The sequence below is a fragment of the Mus caroli genome, unplaced genomic scaffold (assembly GCF_978045245.1).
Source record: "Mus caroli unplaced genomic scaffold, Mus_caroli_1 scaffold_10, whole genome shotgun sequence".
Lineage (NCBI taxonomy): Eukaryota > Metazoa > Chordata > Mammalia > Rodentia > Muridae > Mus > Mus caroli.
Window position 1 is genome coordinate 87,904,555 of NW_028227265.1, and position 20,182 is coordinate 87,924,736.

Consider the following 20,182-nt stretch of genomic DNA (forward strand, 5'->3'; position numbering starts at 1 on the left):
TAAAAGTAACCAACAGTCTTCTTCCATATGATTCATTTTTTCAATTGATCTATAAAAATACAGGAAAAGGAGAATCACTACTAAAAGCATAGACATTGTTTTATTGAAGTTGGTATATCAAAATGCTTAATAAATTGAACTGATGGCTACAAATAATGACAAAATTATTTTACTCCTACTTGAACATGGCCCAGTGGTACTGTTCAGTACTGTTTCACTCTGCTTTTACTGATAAGTTACATTAGAATCCCTTTAGGCTCACTCACATGTCTCCCTCAGCCCTTGCTGTGCTCTACTTGGTACTAGCAGTCAAATCTTCTACACAGGATCTCTGTTATCTGTGTTTACTTACCTTATGATCAGCTTAGATTTCAAAAGCAGGTATCATGTAAGAAAGGCCCAGAAGTTTTTATAAGGTGGAAAAAGACATCTGTAGCCTTACCCAGCTCTGGTCCCTGCATGCTAGAAGACTGACTTGCTTAGAGATATGGCCAGGCTGCAAGAGTGGCATGATGATTACTGGGGTAATGAATGTCTTCACGTGGATATCAGGCCTGTTTCATTGGAAAGGTTTTATGCCTGGTGCCTCAAATCTTTTCAAAATTCTTATAGGGGAAACTGGCATGCTGTCTAACTGCATTTTAAGCATTTGTTTATGTTTATAGCAATAAATTTTGCTAGTCTTAGGACAGGGAAGCCTCTTTTAGTAGTGGGTAATAGCTATTGCAAAGACTTAAAACTGGTCAGAGCTAAGAATAATATGGATACTGAGTATTCAGCTGTGGTGGGTTATCTCTATCAACTTTCCACCATCCCAAGGGTCCTTGAAGAGGGTGGCCTAGACAATAAGTACATGAAGCTGGATGGAGAGGTTTGGAATGAAGATTCTGGTAATGACATCACTGTTGTATGCATGACCTCAACATTTGGGGTAGAATTTAAGACTTACATAAGATTAAACTAGTCAGAATTCCAACATATCTGGGGAGAAAGCCCTAAGGTACTACTCCCATTGCTGTTTGACGGATGCTGAGGGAAGGAAGAAGAATCACTCTCCTTGTGGGATGTGGCTACTGGTGCATTGCTTATGTCCCAGCATATGACCCATGAACAACAGATGCAGCAATAAATGGAATTACTGGGTTATTAAAAATAAAAAGAATACATGAAATTCAGAAAAAGGTGGAGTGGGAACATTAGGGTGTATGAAACTCTCTGGGTGAAGGTTGTTTCACTTTTATAAACTAGCTTCAGCAGTCACATTGTTTAGAATCTGTTACCACCCTTGATTAGAACATTTAAAGACAAACTGTTTTCATTTATAAACATAAATCCTAAAGTAATACTAGATGGGTCTTAAATTTAGTCAGAATAGGTATTTCCAGAGTACAACTAATCAATTACACTAAATAAATAGGATAAAATAATAAAAATAAATATGTAAGTCCAAATGTTTCAATGACTGCATTAAAAGCAAACAAAGTCAAGGTGATCTTTCAGAGCACTGGATAGTTCATCCGATTATTTCAAGTGACTGCAGTATAGTGGATTGTTGTTTGGATAGATCTTGACATTTGGCTAGAACTGAAGCACTCAAATCCAGTGCAAACTTTTTTCAGCAAAATATAAAAAGTCATGACTATCAATCATAAAGACTTTGCTAACAATGTCTCTCTTTTCCCTTACTTCCTTATGTTTTTTTCTTTATTATTATGGTTTCTGTATTTTAATACTCATAATGATTAAATGAAAAACTCATTAATTCTTCTGGGCAAATGAAAAAACAACAAAAACAAAAACCTAGACAAAATTGTTCAGCAACTGTACACTGCAACTATGTATCCTTACAGACTTCTACTTAATTAGATAAATACTAGGAGCAAGCTATGCTCTTCTCATAAGTGGTTAATAAAGAATATGAATATGAGCCATAGAAAATGCTATTTACTGGATATTACATATTGGCAAATTGAAATAAATTTATTATTGTAGGATGCCACAATAAAATTTTTATAACCTTTAAAATAAGTTCATCAAAAAAGCTAACCTAGCTGAATTTTAAGCTCTAAAAGGTTAAATAAAACATGATAAAAATACTTTATTTTCTCCATTGAAAAGTCACTATAAAGTTTCAAGTAAACATGACATATCTGATAAATGTGTGGTTTAATTGTCACAGAATGGAAATTACTTGGAGCATACCCTAGCAAAACCATATGAATAATCATAATAATGTTATTTAAATGATAGACTGAGTTCTCTTTATTTATTAGAAGAAAATTATGCCATGATGCTTTACTTAGCATAGGACATTCCAGCTATTTTAGATCTATTGCAGTTTTGACTTTACTTCCCTTGGGTCTTTAATTTAGTGTGACTATTTAATTGTTTATTCAATAATTTAAAGTATAGGCTGACATTTTGTAAAGCATTCAATTAATTGTATAAATTGTGAATTGAATTTTATGTAGCCAGAATTACTATACTCCATATCCTGTTTCATATTTTGCCAATATATAGCTTACAAATAAGCTTATATTTCTGTATTCAGTTGAAAATTTGCTGGTCATTTGACTATAATCAGACAAAGTTTTAATGTGTAGAAATACATAAGCAATAAAATAAGCAAACCAGATGAATTTATGGTTTGTATCCTAATAGGACAGATTCATTACACCCTATTTTCCTAAAACTATCCCTTATATTCATAAACTCTCAGAGAAAGTTGCCTACAGAGTTGGTTGCTTAAATAACTATAGTCATATTATAAGCATATATACATATATACATGTAGATATTGAAAGGAAATAAAACTTGAGACCTGTGATTCATGTAATGTATGTCAAATAGCCCAAAGAGTTGTTTGTGAGCTTTGAAACCTGGGGCTGAGAACATAGCAGAACAGACCAGGACATGCCCGGGCAGGCCCATCGCTTCCCTATCTCCCACCCCTCTGACCTCAGGCTGCTGATGTTTAAATGGACCAATCATGTGAAACCGCGCCAATTCCTCCCCCAGCCCCACTCCTTTTCTATAAAAACCCCTAGCTTCCAAGCCTCGTGGTCGAATCCACTGTCTCCTGTGTGAGATACGTTTCGACCCGGAGCTCCGCCATTAAAATACCTCGTGTTGTTACATCAAGGTGTTGTGTTCTATTCGTGATTCTTGGGTGCACGCTGAATCGGGAGTTGGGTGGGGGTTTCCCCACTAGGTTCTTTCATTTGGAGGTTCCACCGAGATCTGCGTGACACCCAAGAACCCCGAAGGACCCCTTGGAGGTACGTTTGTTTGTGTGAGTCTTGTATGTTGTCTGTTGTCTAAGTGTGTAAGTGTGAAACCGCTGAACTTGTGTCTTGGTTTTTCAATTCTGAGATTGTGGGTTTGAGTCCCACCTGTGTTACCAGTTCTGGTTTTCTGTATTCTGGCAGCTGCCACTGAGGACCGTAAGGACCCTAGTGGCTGTGGGAAGACGACGGTCTATTTCCCCACGGGCTGCAACCTTGGAAGACGTTCCGAGGGAGACCCTGGAGTGCCCAGGGTACGGAACAGTCAGGAGGACCTGGCTGTTGCCCGGCAGAGTGAAGAAGAGTGAGTGCTCTTCCTGCCAGAGGAGTGGACGCGGAATCCCACTCCGTCAGAGGTAGCGTTTGGCTGGTTGTATAAGTCCAGACGCGGACGAGTGTGTTTGGATGTCTTAGTGTTTTCCGTCTCTGTCATTGTGTTGTGTTTATTCTTATTCTTCACTATGGGACAGACCGTGTCTACTCCTTTATCTTTGACTAAGGACCATTGGACGGACGTTAGGGCTAGAGGACGAAATTTGTCAGTAACAGTGAAAAAAAAGCCATGGATGACTTTCTGTTCCTCAGAATGGCCTGTTTTTGGAGTAGGTTGGCCAGCAGAAGGAACTTTTTACTTACCCACCATAAGGGCTGTGAAGGCCATTGTTTTTCAGGAGGGGCCAGGATCGTATCCAGAGCAGCAACCGTACATCACGGTATGGGAGGACTTGGCACGCTACCCACCCCCGTGGGTTCGCCCATTCCTCCCGCCTCTCCGCCCTGGCACCAAGATTCTAGCCATCCGAGAAAATGGTGAGAAAGAGAAACCGAAACCACCGCTCGGGGGAGATGATGACCGCAGCACACCAGTGACGAAACCCCCCAAGATCTATCCAGAGATTGAAGAACCCCCTGAATGGCCCGACACCCCTCAACCCCCACCATATGCTTCCCAGCCCCAACCTTCAGCTCCCTCCGGACCCCTGCCTCAGGCCCCGGCCGGAGGAGGGGGTCCCTCCACAGGAACAAGGAGCCGGCGAGGAGTCACCCCTGAGGGGCCTGCGGATTCAACCGTGGCGCTCCCCCTCAGGGCTATTGGGGCTCCCCCTGCCGATCCGAACAGTCTACAGCCCCTACAGTATTGGCCTTTTTCCTCTTCTGACCTCTATAACTGGAAAGCTAATCACCCCCCTTTTTCAGAGAACCCTGCAGGACTCACTGGGTTGGTTGAATCATTAATGTATTCACACCAGCCGACCTGGGATGACTGCCAGCAGCTTCTGCAGACTCTATTCACAACCGAGGAGAGGGAGAGAATTCTCCTTGAGGCTCGGAAAAACGTCCGAGACGAGGCTGGGCGCCCTGTCCAAACTCCAGCTGAAATAGATGAAGGATTCCCGCTAACCCGGCCCCGATGGGATTATAATACGGCACCAGGTAGGGAACGACTGTCCAATTATCGCCGGGTCCTAGTGGCGGGTCTCAGAGGCGCTGCCCGGCAGCCCACGAATCTGGCCAAGGTAAGAGAGGTTATGCAGGGAGCAACTGAGCCCCCCTCAGTCTTCCTCGAAAGGCTCATGGAGGCTTATAGGAGATATACCCCATTCGACCCCACGTCTGAGGGTCAAAGGGCCTCAGTAATTATGGCCTTCATTGGCCAGTCGGCTCCTGACATTAGGAAGAAGTTACAGCGAATTGAGGGCTTGCAGGATTACACCATAAGAGATGTAGTTAGAGAGGCAGAGAAAGTGTATCATAAGAGAGAAACAGAAGATGAAAAGTTAGAGAGAGAGAAAAGAGAGAAAAGAGAGGATGAGGATAGGAGAGACAGGAGGCAAGAAAAGGTTTTGACTAGGATCCTGGCCACAGTAGGAGAAAGAGATAACGGAAGAAAAGGTAGACAGTCAGGGTACCTGGGAGACAAAAGACAGCAGGGACCAAGGAGACCCCGAGAAGGCAGGCAGCGCCTGGAGAGGAACCAATGCGCATATTGCAAGGAAATGGGCCACTGGAAGAGCGATTGTCCGAAAAAAAAACAAGAGGTAAAGGTACTTTCTCTTGGAGAAGATGAAGACTAGGGGGAACGGGGCTCGGACCCCCTCCCCGAGCCTAGGGTAACCTTAGAAGTGGAGGGGACCCCTGTGGACTTTCTAGTTGACACGGGAGCCGAATTTTCAGTACTCAAAACACCTCTAGGAAAAGTGAAAAAAAATGAAAAAACCTTGGTGATTGGGGCCACGGGACAAAAGTTGTATCCATGGACCACATCCCGAGTAGTAGACATAGGGCGAAATCGAGTAACTCATTCATTTCTAGTCATTCCAGAGTGTCCTATGCCTTTATTGGGGAGAGACTTACTAACCAAGTTAAAAGCACAAATAACTTTCACCTCTCATCGACCGGAGGTTTTCTGGGGAATAAAAGTGCCCCAGACTCTAGAGCTGTCTTTACAACTAGGAGAGGAATATCGACTTTACCAAAATAAAGTAAAGCCCCATGAGGGATTACAGGACTGGTTGAATCGATACCCTCAGGCATGGGCAGAGACGGGAGGAGTGGGGATGGCAAAACTGGTCCCCCCCGTGGTGATTGAACTTAAGTCCGGGGCCACCCCTATAGGGGTCCGACAATATCCCATGAGCAGAGAAGCTCGAGAGGGTATACGCCCCCAAATCAACAAACTGCTCCAACAAGGGATTTTGGTTCCATGCAAATCCCCTTGGAACACTCCTCTACTTCCAGTAAAAAAACCAGGGACCAGTGACTACCGTCCAGTCCAGGACCTTAGAGAAGTCAATAAGAGAGTTCAGGACATACACCCCACGGTGCCAAATCCTTATAACCTCCTCAGCACCTTGCCACCTGGTCGGACATGGTACACAGTCCTGGATCTCAAAGACGCTTTTTTCTGTTTGAGGTTACACCCCAACAGCCAGCCCTTGTTCGCTTTCGAATGGCGAGACTCCGAGAGTGGACAAGCCGGACAGCTCACATGGACGAGGCTGCCTCAGGGATTCAAGAACTCGCCCACTTTGTTTGATGAAGCCCTACACCGAGATCTTGCTCTTTTCCGAGCCAATAACCCACAGGTGACTCTTTTGCAATACGTAGATGACCTGCTCCTAGCTGCAGAAACACGCGAGGACTGTGAAATTGGGACCCATAACCTCCTGGGCGAGTTAGGTAAGCTGGGGTATCGGGCCTCTGCTAAAAAGGCTCAGTTATGCCAGATAGAAGTGACCTACCTAGGATATGTCCTGAGAGATGGACAACGGTGGCTCACAGAAGCCAGAAAACAAGCTGTTATGCAGATCCCGGCCCCTACTACTGCTCGCCAGGTAAGAGAGTTCCTGGGGACTGCCGGGTTTTGCAGACTCTGGATTCCCGGATTTGCCTCACTGGCAGCTCCCTTGTATCCACTAACCAAAGAGAAAGGGGAATTCACCTGGACCAGGGAACATCAGCTAGCCTTTGAAACTCTCAAAAAGGCACTGCTGCAGGCTCCGGCATTGGCCCTGCCAGATTTAAACAAACCTTTCACCCTATACATTGATGAAAGAAATAGAGTGGCAAGGGGAGTTCTTACCCAGGTTTTGAGACCATGGAAGCGCCCGGTAGCCTACTTATCAAAGAAACTGGACTCTGTGGCCAGTGGATGGCCCTCCTGCCTGCGAGCGATAGCAGCCACGGCTGTGCTAGTAAGAGATGCTGACAAACTGACTATGGGCCAGAATGTTACCATAGTGGCCCCACACTCTCTTGAGAGCATCGTCAGGCAACCACCGGACCGCTGGTTGACCAACGCCCGAATGACGCATTACCAGAGCCTATTGCTGACAGAGCGAGTAAGTTTCGCACCCCCAGCCATTCTCAACCCTGCCTCCTTACTACCTGAGGCTGACGAGGCCCCTGCACATAAGTGTGAAGAGATACTGGCAGAAGAGACTGGAATCCGGCCAGACCTCACAGACCAACCTTGGCCAGGGGCGATGACTTGGTTCACAGACGGAAGCAGCTTTGTGGTAGAAGGTAAGCGGAGGGCTGGGGCAGCAGTAGTAGATGGAAAGTCTGTCATATGGGCCAGCAGCCTGCCAGAGGGTACATCAGCTCAAAAAGCAGAACTAATCGCACTAATTCAAGCCTTAAGGCTGGCAGAAGGAAGGACTCTTAATGTCTATACTGACAGCCGGTACGCTTTTGCCACGGCTCATGTTCACGGAGCAATATACCGACACCGTGGACTGCTGACGTCTGCCGGCAAAGATATCAAAAATAAAGAAGAAATTCTCAGCTTATTAGAAGCTGTTCATCTGCCCCGTAGGGTGGCAATTATCCATTGCCCAGGACACCAGAAGGGAACTGGGCCCGTTGAAAAAGGAAATCAAATGGCAGACCAAGAAGCTAAAAAAGCAGCCCAAGGGCCAATGACTCTGGTGGTGAGAACCCAACAGCCCACTGCTGAGGAAATTAATAAAAGAACCCTCACAGAAGAAGAGGGGCGAGATTACTTAGCTAACATACACCATCTGACTCATTTAGGAACTAAAAAAATACTAAAATTGGTTAGTAAGTCCCCCTATTACATTCCTGGATTAAAGAAAATTGTGCAGGAGATAGTAAAAAACTGCCGTGCTTGTGCACTTACCAATGCTGGGTCTAGCAGGCTCCAGGAAGGAAAACGACTGCGAGGAGACAGGCCTGGAGCCTACTGGGAAACTGACTTCACTGAGGTGAAACCGGCTAGGTATGGAAATAAATATCTCCTAGTTTTTATAGACACCTTCTCAGGATGGGTCGAAGCGTTCCCCACCAAGAAAGAAACAGCTAATGTAGTGGTCAAGAAGATACTTGAAGAAATCCTTCCCCGCTTTGGGATACCTAAGGTAATGGGGTCAGACAACGGACCTGCCTTTGTCTCCCAGGTAAGTCAGGGATTGGCCAGGCAACTGGGGACAAATTGGAAATTACATTGTGCATACAGACCCCAGAGTTCAGGACAGGTAGAGAGGATGAACAGGACGCTAAAGGAGACTCTGACTAAAATAGCCTTAGAATCCGGTGGAAGCGATTGGACAGCCGTTCTCCCTTATGCCTTGTTCAGGGTTCGGAATACACCTGGACCCCTTGGCCTAACTCCATTTGAATTAATGTATGGGGCACCCCCACCCATTTTTATGACTGTAGAGGATAGGAATCACCCGGATGTGTCTTTCTCTCCTTCTTCTAGTCTTTTGGCTCGATTAAAAGCTCTCGAAATAGTAAGAAAAGAGGTCTGGGAACAGCTAAAAGAAACCTATGTTGCTGGTGACACACAGGTGCCGCACCAGTTTGAAGTAGGAGACGCAGTCCTAGTGAGGAGACACCGAGCGGGAAACCTAGAACCGAGGTGGAAGGGACCCTACTTGGTGCTACTGACAACGCCCACCGCGGTCAAAGTGGAAGGAATCCCCACTTGGGTCCACGCATCCCACGTCAAGAGAGCACCCCCTGGAGTCAGCCATGATGAGTGGACTTTGGAGAAGACTACTAACCCTTTTAAGTTGCGCCTGCTTCGTAAGAGCGATCCCAAAGGACTTCAACCCCCACAGTCCTGTTCAACAAACGTGAGAGGTACTCAATGAGGGGGGTAGGGCTGTGTGGACAATCGCCGAGGTACACCCTCTGTGGACTTGGTGGCCTGATCTTTTCCCTGACATCTGTAAGTTGGCTATAGGAGCCCCTCCTGGATGGGACTTGGAGGGGTACTCTGACATTCAGAGGGCACCTTTAACACCCCCTCCGTACGTAGAAAAACATTCGAGAGACCCATGGGGTGGTTGCTCTAACCAAAGGGATAAAAGTATGCTTCGAACCCATCCCTTCTATGTCTGTCCCGGGCCCCACCGAAGTCAATCCCTTAATCCAACATGTGGAGGTAAGGCTGACTTCTATTGCAAGAGCTGGGGTTGCGAGACTTCAGGTACAGCCCACTGGAAGCCCTCCTCAAGCTGGGACTATATTAGAGTAACAGCCAACTATTCCCTAGCGTCTTATGTACCTGGAGGATTCGACCTAGACGAGTGTACTGACTGGTGCCATCCGCTCCGTGTCACCTTTACTGAACCAGGGAAAAGAGCTCTGGGATGGACAAAAGGGTATACCTGGGGTCTTAAGATTTACAAGGAAAGATATGATGAGAGATTATTGTTCACCATCAGACTAAAAGTAGAGACCCCCTACAATCCTTTAGGCCCCCCAACCAAGTCCACACCCCTCACCCATACTATTCCTCAGCCTACTCCGGTGATTGCGGACCCTCTTAGTATGGCTGCTACCACCCAACCTCCCACTCCTCAGGTACCTCTAATTATTACCCCTGAGATTCCTTCAACAAGACAGAGGATGTTTAACCTAGTGAGAAGAGCCTTTTATGCCCTTAATAGAACTGATCCAAGGGCTACTGAGGACTGCTGGCTATGCCTGACCTCGGGTCCGCCTTATTATGAAGGAATTGCTTTCAATGGAGATTTCAACAGAACCAGCAGCCATACTTCCTGCTCTTGGGGAACAGGACAAAAACTGACCCTGACTGAAGTATCTGCGAGGAGTCCAGGTCTCTGTATAGGCACCCCACCTTCCACTCACAAACACCTATGCGGACAAATTCAGTCCGTGTCCAGAACGGAAGCTAATTACTATCTTGTACCTTCCCCGGTTGGATGGTGGGCTTGCAATACAGGACTTACTCCCTGTGTATCAACTAAGGTTTTTAATTCATCTCATGATTTTTGTGTCATGATCCAGCTGTTACCCCGCGTATATTATCACCCTGCATCCAGTTTAGAAAAAAGCTATGCTGGCCGGCGGTCAAAAAGAGAACCAATTACTTTAACCCTGGCTGCATTCTTGGGAATAGGTATGGCAGTAGGAGTGGGGACAGGAGTGTCAGCTTTGATAGAAGGAAGACAGGGAATTCAGTCTTTGAGGGATGCTGTCAATGAAGACCTAGCGGCAATAGAGAAGTCCATTGACGCTTTAGAAAAATCTTTGACCTCCCTGTCTGAGGTAGTTTTGCAGAACAGGAGAGGTCTTGATTTGTTGTTCCTAAAGAAAGGAGGACTGTGTGCTGCCCTTAAAGAAGAGTGCTGCTTCTATGCAGATCATACAGGAATAGTTAGAGACTCTATGCAGAAACTGAGAGAAAGATTAGAGCGAAGGAAACGGGAACGGGATGCTCAACGGGGGTGGTTTGAGTCGTGGTTTGAATCACGGCCATCTTGGATAACTTCTTTGATTTCCGCTGTAGCTGGACCAATCCTTATGATATGCTTAGCTTTAGTTTTCGGCCCCTGTATAATAAATAGAGGAATGGCTTTTATCCAGAGTAGAATTGATACAGTAAAACTCATGGTTCTTCAAAGGCAATATCAACCTATAGTTCAGGTAGATGAAGAGTTAGGGGACACCAATCTCTAAAATTCTATGATTAGAATTAGTCTAAACAGAAGAAGAGGGGAATGAAAGGAAATAAAACTTGAGACCTGTGATTCATGTAATGTATGTCAAATAGCCCAAAGAGTTGTTTGTGAGCTTTGAAACCTGGGGCTGAGAACATAGCAGAACAGACCAGGACATGCCCGGGCAGGCCCATCGCTTCCCTATCTCCCACCCCTCTGACCTCAGGCTGCTGATGTTTAAATGGACCAATCATGTGAAACCGCGCCAATTCCTCCCCCAGCCCCACTCCTTTTCTATAAAAACCCCTAGCTTCCAAGCCTCGTGGTCGAATCCACTGTCTCCTGTGTGAGATACGTTTCGACCCGGAGCTCCGCCATTAAAATACCTCGTGTTGTTACATCAAGGTGTTGTGTTCTATTCGTGATTCTTGGGTGCACGCTGAATCGGGAGTTGGGTGGGGGTTTCCCCACTAGGTTCTTTCAATATCTACATGTATATATGTATATATGCTAACTACAAAATTGTATTTATTCTCAGAGATTATCATTTTAAAAAAGCATATATATTTTTACATTAAGGTATGAGACCAGAGGATATAAACAAATTAGAGACATATGAATGAGAAAGATGGAACAAAATCAATATTATGTGTTGGGAAAATTATCTTTTTTATTATGACAGATATGGATTGGAGATATAATAGTAAGCTACAATTTGTTTGAAATCATATAATATTATAGCTCAATATTGCAAAACAATTTTATTGTAAAATTATATTCAATTCTCTAATAAAAAAGCACTTTATAGTATATTTATAAAATATTTTAATGGTTACTAGACTTTAATGTATACATAGTCATATATATGTATGTGTGTATATACATATATATGCTGATAAATATATTTATATATGTATAAATACACACACATATTTACATGCATTGCCATTGAATTTACTTTTGTCTTATTTCCTCTAGTTATAATGTATTCTTGGAATAATTATTGGACATATTGGTTATTTTTGAACCATCTAGTGAATATTTATTCATTGATCCTAATTGGTGGTGATTTTCCTTCAAAACTTCTGGGCATTTGAAAGTGTAACATAATTCTTAGCTAAGATAATTTGATATTTATGTTATTAATCTGTGCCATAGATCTTAATATATTATCTAATAACTTTTTACAAAGCCCTCTAAGTATTCTTTGACATTTGAAATTATGATGATGTAATTATCATGATGAAAATGCAAACTGAAGTTTAGAAAGATTGAGAAATATATCCTGCTCTATAGACTGCCTTAGAGACTCGTGAGCATCCATGTTTATTGCTGCTCTATTCATAATAGCCAGAAATTGGAAATAGCTCAGGTATCCATCAAGTAATGAGTGGATAATGAAATCATTTTACATTAAAAAAGCAAATAGTATTCAGATGTTAAGAAACATGAACTTATGAAATCCACATTAAATGGATGGAACTAGAAAAAAACATCCTGAATGCAGTAACCCGGATCCAAGAGGATAAATATTGTAAATATTGAAGTTTTTCTGGCTTCAGCATATATCATTCAATACAGGGCAGGAGATTTTAGGATTTGGGGAACTAATAAGGGATTAGGCAAAAGGAAAAGATCTCACAAGAAATGGGAAATGGGATATATTGTTATGAAGAGAAAAGAATGAATGAGAATTGGAGGATTAAAAGTCAGGGGATTGAAGAGAAGGGTAAAAGAAGAAATATGGGTAGGAATAACAAATGCTGAAGGCCATTTGAAAAGATATATGGAAACTTACTACTGTAAACATGTCTTAAAATGCATACATTTATGAACGAAATATGAATAAGTAGCTAATTAATAGGGAGACAATGCCCCAACTACACATTTTAGTACCATCAAGTAAAACCATTGCCAAGAATAAATGGGTTATATTTTGTCTAATCATAGGTTGAAGGGGCCCCATAGAAACCCTCAAACATCATACCTTATTGCCAAAACTATTGTATTCTCTCTACTACCTGATGGTAAGGTCATGCATGGTACTGAAGACATATGTCATTGAACATGGGGAAGTTGAACTGCTGCCTAACTAGAAGTTCCACCCCTATTAACTATCATACCATGGTGCCAAGGACTGGGCCCAGGCGCCCCCTCTCCCCAATCCGTGGGAATCAGTCTCAGATGGGCATAGAGTCGGCAAGAATGGTGTGACAAACAGACATGACAAAACAGAGTGTGTTAGATCTGAATGTAATGTCCAAATGAACACCAGACTTTTTTATACAGAAGAAAACCAAGAAAAGGCAGGCGAACACATCCGCCAAGTTACAGTGACACAAAACAAAAGGAATGCATTCATAAAAAGATGGCAGGCCAGGCCTAGTTTATCACTTAAAATGGAGCCAGCTAAATGCTCTGATGCAATGCTAGTCTTTGTTAAACCTACCACCAGGGGTTCTTTAGTAAATACCTGATTAATGCTATTCCTTTGGGACTAGTGAAGAAACCTGTACCAGGGGAATTAACCTTCCACTAACTCTTTCATGAGACAACCCACCTATTTGCTAGGCCATTGTGTATTCCTGTGTTTGAGTGTGACTTGGCTATTGTCCTAAGCAATCACTATGCAGACTAGCCCAGAGCTTTTCTAGCTTTGTTCTTTGTTCCAATTGTTTTCACTGTCTCTACTAGAAGTGAATTTAAATGTTACTGAATAGGTAACATTCTTATTGAATTCCAAGTTCACCATCAGCATCAAGGATTTTCTAGCAACCATTGGAACACTGGTGGAGGCTTAGCTATATGTCAAAAATCAATCTTTAAAGGCACTTATAATAAAACAATACTGAAAGAAAGCACATGGATCCAAACACCAGACTAACTCGGGGACAGGGTTTGAGTATCCGAGCTATGGGAATGCCAAGGTTCCAGGAGACATAGTTTCCTTTAAACTCTTTGCCACGTGAGTGCTTTCAGGTCTTTTGGCCTGTCAAGCAGACTTCACTGGAGTGGGCATAGCACCATGGTACATGGTGCAACAGCTACTTTTCATGTTATTGTAGGAGAAAAAATAATCATCAATATCACTCAGCTACAACAGTGATCTGACTGCTAGATATACCAGTATATTGTCACAAATATTATGGGGGTAAGCAAATACTTTGGATTTATGGCCCACTCCATGAGATAGAATTCATACCTGACATTGCTAAAGTGGCCAAAGTTCTGAGATTAGATAAGTCATGGGCCTATGGGAAAGTGTATTACTATTGTTCTGCTATAGGAACATAACAATAAAATAAATTCTAATGGCATGTTGCTGTGCCCCTAGATCAGTTCCTTGCTCAGCCCACCACAAAGAAGGTCCTTAGTGTAGTATATAGAAACAAACAAAGAGAACTGCAACTGGACAATGTGCACAGAGTGAGGGACTTTGGAACACTCAATCCTAAAGGGGATGTCTTTATCAAACTCCTCTCTTTAAAGGATCAAGAGTCTGTGTAGAAAGGGAGGCAGAAAGACTGTAAAAGTCAAAGGTGTTGGATGGCTCCAAGAAAAGTTTCTTCCAGACACAACATGATTGATGAAAATATAAACACACAGAGACTGGGGCACCATGAAGAAGGCCTACGCAGATTCAAGCCAGATGGGGTCCCAGCACTAAGAGTGACAAATGGACACAGGCTCTCACCTCTAACCAAGAAGTTATTTGCAATTGATACTCTCTGTCAAAAAAAAAATCAGTTTTCTCTAAAATAATCTCACTAGGTATAACCTTGCTTCAGGCCTAATGAACAACACAAAGTTGAACTCAATTGAATTTTTATAAACTTTTATTTCTGGCATTTTTTTGTCTGTTCAGTCTTTGTTTATCTTTTATTTCCATTTTCCTGCCTATGAAGCTTTTGTGTATTTATTGTGTCTATATTTTTATTTGGTTGTTTGTTTTAAAAAGAGAGAAAAAGGTAACTGAGTTGGGTGGATAGAAAGACGTAGGAATATCTGAGATAAATTGAGGGAGAGAAACATGAGCAAAATAAATTTAATGAAAAAATTCTCAATTAAAAATAATAATTAAATGAACCAAAAAGAAAAATTAAACAAACAAATAAATGTATAAACTTGTCAGGTCACACACCTAAGTAGTATAGACTTAGACTCTAAACCCAGACTTCCATCTGATAGATGACTGTGGAAGTCTATCAGATGGAACATAGGGCCTCCAGTGGAGGAGCTAGAGAAAGTACACAAGGAGCTGAAGGGGTCTGCAACCCTATAGGTGGAACAACAATATGAAGTAACCAGTACCCCCAGAGCTCCTGTCTCTAGCTGCATATGTAGCAGTAGATGGCCTAGTCAGCCATCACTGGAAAGAGAGGCCCATTGGACTTGCAAACTTTATATGCCCCAGTACAGAGGAATGCCAGGGCCAAGAAGTGGGAGTGGGTGGATAGGGGAGTTGGGGGGTGAGGGTATAGGGATGCTTCGGGATAGCATTTGAAGTGTAAATGAAGAAAATATCTAATAATATAAATCAATAAATCAATCAATCAATAAATAAATAAATAAAAATAAACCCAGACTTATTCATGTAGAGTCCTCTATATCTCTATTTTTCTTATTATTACTTAGATTAATGAACAGAGATCTGCATATATAGCAGTACATAAAGTTTAAATATTGAAAACAGAAGGATTATCAGTACTACTTTGGATTTGTCTCTATTATGCCAGAAAGAAAACTTTATAAAATATTTTGATTTATTACTTCTACTCTGTATTCAGAACTACCTACAAGTATGCATTACTATTGTATGGTTATGGCAGCGATATTTAAATGAATCAGCATATGCACTGCCACAAAGACATTTGTGAAAAAAACAAAGTCACACATTTTATGTTTTATTAAAGTCTTCTCATAAAAAAGTTAATATAGTATTATCAAGATCGTGGTAAAGTGAATACTGTATTCATATCATTTGTGTTCCAATCTCTCCCACTTCCAACTCCTCCTGGGTCCTCAAACTCCCTCAGAAATGTACTAGTTCTTCTTTGAATATTTTTGTATTGAATTTGTAAGATACTTTGTTGGCAAACGGTATAAAATTTGAATGAATGTTGCATGTTTTATGATAATCATTGACTTCCAAATTTTTGCTACTTGACTTCGATTTTTTGTCACACTGAAAATTAGCCAATGATCTTTATATTTCCTTAGAATAAATGAATGGAACAAGAATATATAGTTAAGAAAGTGGGCTAGGGCTGGAGAGATGGCTCAATGGTTAAAAGCACTAGCTGCTCTAATAGAGGAACTGAGTTCAATTCCCAGTAACTGTATGGCAGTACAGAGCTGTCTATAACTTCAATTCCAAAGGATCTGATCCTTTCTTCTGGCTTCTGCAGACACACATGCAGTGCCCAGAAATACTTGCAGAGAAAATACATACACAAATTAATTAATTAATTAATTAATTAATTAATTTTTTAAAAAGCCAGTTGTGGTGGCTAACATTGGTAGGATTTGCTGGTGAACACAGGAGGGTCACGAGTTTGAGACCAGCCTGAATGAAGGGAAAAAAGGAAGAAAGAAGAAAGAAAGAAAGAAAGAAAGAAAGAAAGAAAGAAAGAAAGAAAGAAAGAAAGAAAGAAAGAAAGAAAGGAAGGAAGGAAGGAAGGAAGGAAGGAAGGAAGGAAGGAAGGAAGGAAGGAAGGAAGGAAGGAAGGAAGGAAGAAAGGCAAGCTACATATAATGAGATACATTTAACCCAAACTTCTGTTTTTGCCAGCAGACAGGAAAAACAGGCAGAATTAATATTGGAGGTTTGTGAATATGATTTCATCATAAATTGATAATTATGTCTTTCCCCTTTATATAGTAGATAAGCTACTTCTATGTTTAAGTATTAAATACATGGGCAAGTTAAGCACCTTTTTTAGTCACTATACAGTCTATGCACACATAAACTTTTCTGGCTGTAATTCATTAATAAAATACTTAGTAACTAATCAAAATTGAATTTTCTTTTACAAAATGAATAATTTAGACGATTTTGTCTGAGAACTGGATGAAATAGTTTAATTCAAGATCAGATCTGAAACTTGATTATAACACAGCTATACATAACATGATCTTTGAATTAGAATCTTATGAAGTCTGGTTGGCATCCTCTCTTTCCAGACCTTTCCTAAATCAACATTCCAAAGCCTATGCTTTGCAGGCAGGTTTTCTAAGATCCTTTCATTGAGAAACCTCAGTTCTCCTGGGATGCACAGCCTCTCCCAGGGACAAGTACAACCTACTATACCCATGCAAATCTAAATATGTCCCTAGTGACTTTGGCTGGAGAGAACTCTCACTAGAAATAAAGTAAGAGTTTTGGGGGCATAAAAGGAATTCAAGCAGAAAATATTGATATTGTTTGTTTATTAATTAACTATAATTCAATTTAATTTATCATTTGACTTCTATTTTGTACATTCTTTTGAGATTGAAGCACTTTCATCACCTATAAACCAGGGAAAATAACCATGTCTTTAGTTTTGACATTATATTTCACTTAGGTTTTGAAAATTACAATAACAAAGTTATATTTATTCAAAGACTTTAAAATGATAGCTTTACGTGCATGAACAGGTTAATTTGTTACATGGTGCTATAGAAATCTTTCTTTGCAAACCAATTAGAAATAACTCCTTATTGGGTTGATTATATATTCACACATTTTTAACTTGGAATGTATTATTTTAGGACTATTTTTAAGTAACTTCATATGATATACCTTTATAGGCTAGTAATGAAAAGTTATTGTGTAGAACAAATTAGATAATGTTTTAAAGGAATATAAAGTAGCACTCAGCAAACTTATTTGTCAGGACTTAATCTTTCTTTCTTTCTTTTTTTACATATTGAAGAACAGTACATGCTGGTAGATGAAGATCCCAAAATGGAACTTGATAAAAGCTGTTATTTCTTTACATATTAAAAAATAAAGAAAGAAATAAAAATAATCTTATGATTTTAGTATGGTAATTTGTAAAACAACCAATTAAAATACAACATGATTTAATATTATAAATATTATAAGTTCAAGTGTATGTCTACAACTTCATACATTTTCATCATGTTTATAGTAACATTAAACCTGCATTCAGATACTGTAACTGAATAAATATGTTAACTTCCTTTCATTAAGTTATTCATGAGAGACCAAAATATTAATTCCACTCAAGTCCAGCTTAATGACCAGTGAGTTTATTGTAGAGAGGTGAAGAGATATTCCTAGAGCCGGGGAGACTTCTTTATCAATTATAGACTTATCCTTACCCTAGTCTTACCTCCTTAGGAATAAAATTTATTATTAATAAAATCAGTTATCAAAAATAAAGCTGCATATTTGTAAAGTCTACCTCATCACAGGCAGTGGTTCACCAAAGCTGTATACAGCTCCTTAGCAGGCAGTTCTGCAGGCCAAAGTATTCTACCTTCCAGTTATTATGGTTTACATAACATTAGGGGGGAGCATGTAATCTTGTAAATTTCAGGATCTTCCTGAGACTTGTAAATTTCTTTAGTTTCCCTAGTCAAGTGTCTCTCTCATCTCTCCAACAGACAATGTTTCAATTCTGAGGATGGCTATATAACATCATCCTTTATGAATTACAAATTTCTCATTCCTTGAATGTTAAATATCTACCATGCATCTGATTTAGAATACTTAATATAATTATCTCTTTTTCTTGCTGTTTATTCCTTTATTCCTATATCCCACTTTTGCCCCCAAAACACCTGATTAACTAAAAACTTTACCCTGGTAAAATTTCAGTCTCCTCATATTTTGTTAGTATCCCAGATAAAACTAACTTGGCTATGAAATGTCTGAGAAGCATGTTAAGTGATTTCACTATAAGTCATAGTCACAAACCTCAGTTGAAGTGGCCTGCTTCTTACCAAGGAAAGCACATTAAGTTGCACTGGCCTGCTACTCACCAAGGATAGTGACCCGTCCAGCAGGTCCAGTTATTCGAGGGTCTCGAGGAGACCTTCTCCTAAGAACCAAATGGGGGGAGGGAGAGACGAGAACCAAGTGCAATGAACGACACAAGGAAGCAGTCTGATTAGCATCAAGGTCTCACTGTATTTAGCAAGGCTCAAGGTTTAAATGCACAAGCAAAAGGGGAAGTACTTCTCAGCAGGAGGAATGGGCCAGCGGAAATGCACAAGCAATGGAGGAAGTACTTCTCAGCAGGAGGAATGGGGCAGCAGAAATTTTTCTTTTGGTGACTACACGGGGAAGCAGGAACTTGGTGGTATCAGAGTACATCTTGTGGTCAGGACATCCTGTGCTGACTTAGGGCTGGAACAATCTGTGGTTGTTCTCTGAGTGGTTCGTTGGTGGCTCGCTTTTGACCCCCTTTTCTTCTCAGGGGGAGAGGCCCAATTCAGAGATCAGGAAAATTGTGTTGTCTTAATAGCTCCCAACAGGATAGCACATTCCCTGGTCTAGTCACTATTCCTCTTCATAAGACAATCTAAACTTGTTCACAATTCCAACATCTGGTTTCTTACCCTTAGTCGGATCTGATTATAAATGACAGGTGACAGAGCCTACATACATCAAGGCAACTCTGTTAGCTTGCTGGGATTGAGCAAAGTCCTAGATAATAGTTAAAACAAATTATTCATCATGGTGTATTCAGAACTTAATGACAGACAAGACTATCAGCCACACACAAATTTTATGACTGGAGTTGCCTGGTGCTAAGTTTCATATATCAGAGTAGAAACAAGGACTATTCAGTGGAAGTGAACCAGAGAGAGTCAAAATGCCTTAGAAGAAAATGTGATCAAATCTAAATGTGGTTGCTTATGGCTTAATAAAAGCAACCCAGAGTCATTGATAATGATTCCAAACAAGATAACACCTCCTGCTGTAAGAACTCCTAGCAAGTCTTCACATCACAGGAGATACCACCAAAAGAAGAGGGGAGAGAGACTGAAGAACTTAAAATGAATTATACTGAAATTTTATGAATGAGGTTTAAAAGTATTAGTATTTGCACATTTATGTCTGTACTTTATTGTAAGCCTCCCCCAACTGCCCCATTAGTCAGAAATATTTCTGATGGAATGGCTTATTGCATAGACTTGTGGTCTTTGTTTTTGTTTCTTTGTTTGTTTTTTACTATTTCTGTTTTTTTCTTATTAGTTTTTATTATATTTTATGTTTATAAGTATTTTTGTGTATACCACATGGTTGCATAGTGGAGGTCAAAAAAATCACAGAGGATCCCATGCAACTGAACTTACTCACAGATGTGTATTGAGGTGTGGGGTGATAGGAACTGAATCTGGTTCCTCTAGCCAAACAGTAAGCATTCTTAACCACTGATTCATCTCACCAGTCCATGATTTTGTTTTTAAAGAAAGTTTTGAATATAAGAAGCAGAGTAAACAAATCAG

The 20,182-nt window shown here is 40.9% G+C and overlaps 1 protein-coding gene across 1 annotated transcript; it reads left to right on the forward strand.

Annotated features, from left to right (window-relative positions):
* The first annotated feature begins 3,233 nt into the window (after window positions 1-3,233).
* LOC147002460 (uncharacterized) lies at window positions 3,234-6,783 on the forward strand. The gene is made up of 3 exons (XM_085844004.1): window positions 3,234-3,278; window positions 3,429-4,718; window positions 6,199-6,783. Exons 2-3 carry the CDS (start codon window positions 3,746-3,748, stop codon window positions 6,372-6,374), a joined length of 1,149 nt encoding a protein of 382 aa, XP_085700130.1. The 5' UTR covers window positions 3,234-3,278; window positions 3,429-3,745; the 3' UTR covers window positions 6,375-6,783.
* Window positions 6,784-20,182: the final 13,399 nt, after the last annotated feature.

Excerpts from the sequence above, each read along its gene's own strand:
- LOC147002460 (XM_085844004.1), top strand. The coding sequence starts at position 3,746 with ATGGGACAGACCGTGTCTACTCCTTTATCTTTGACTAAGGACCATTGG. Across the intron at positions 4,719-6,198 it reads GGATTATAATACGGCACCAG|GTTACACCCCAACAGCCAGC; the intron begins GTAGGGAACGAC and ends TTTCTGTTTGAG.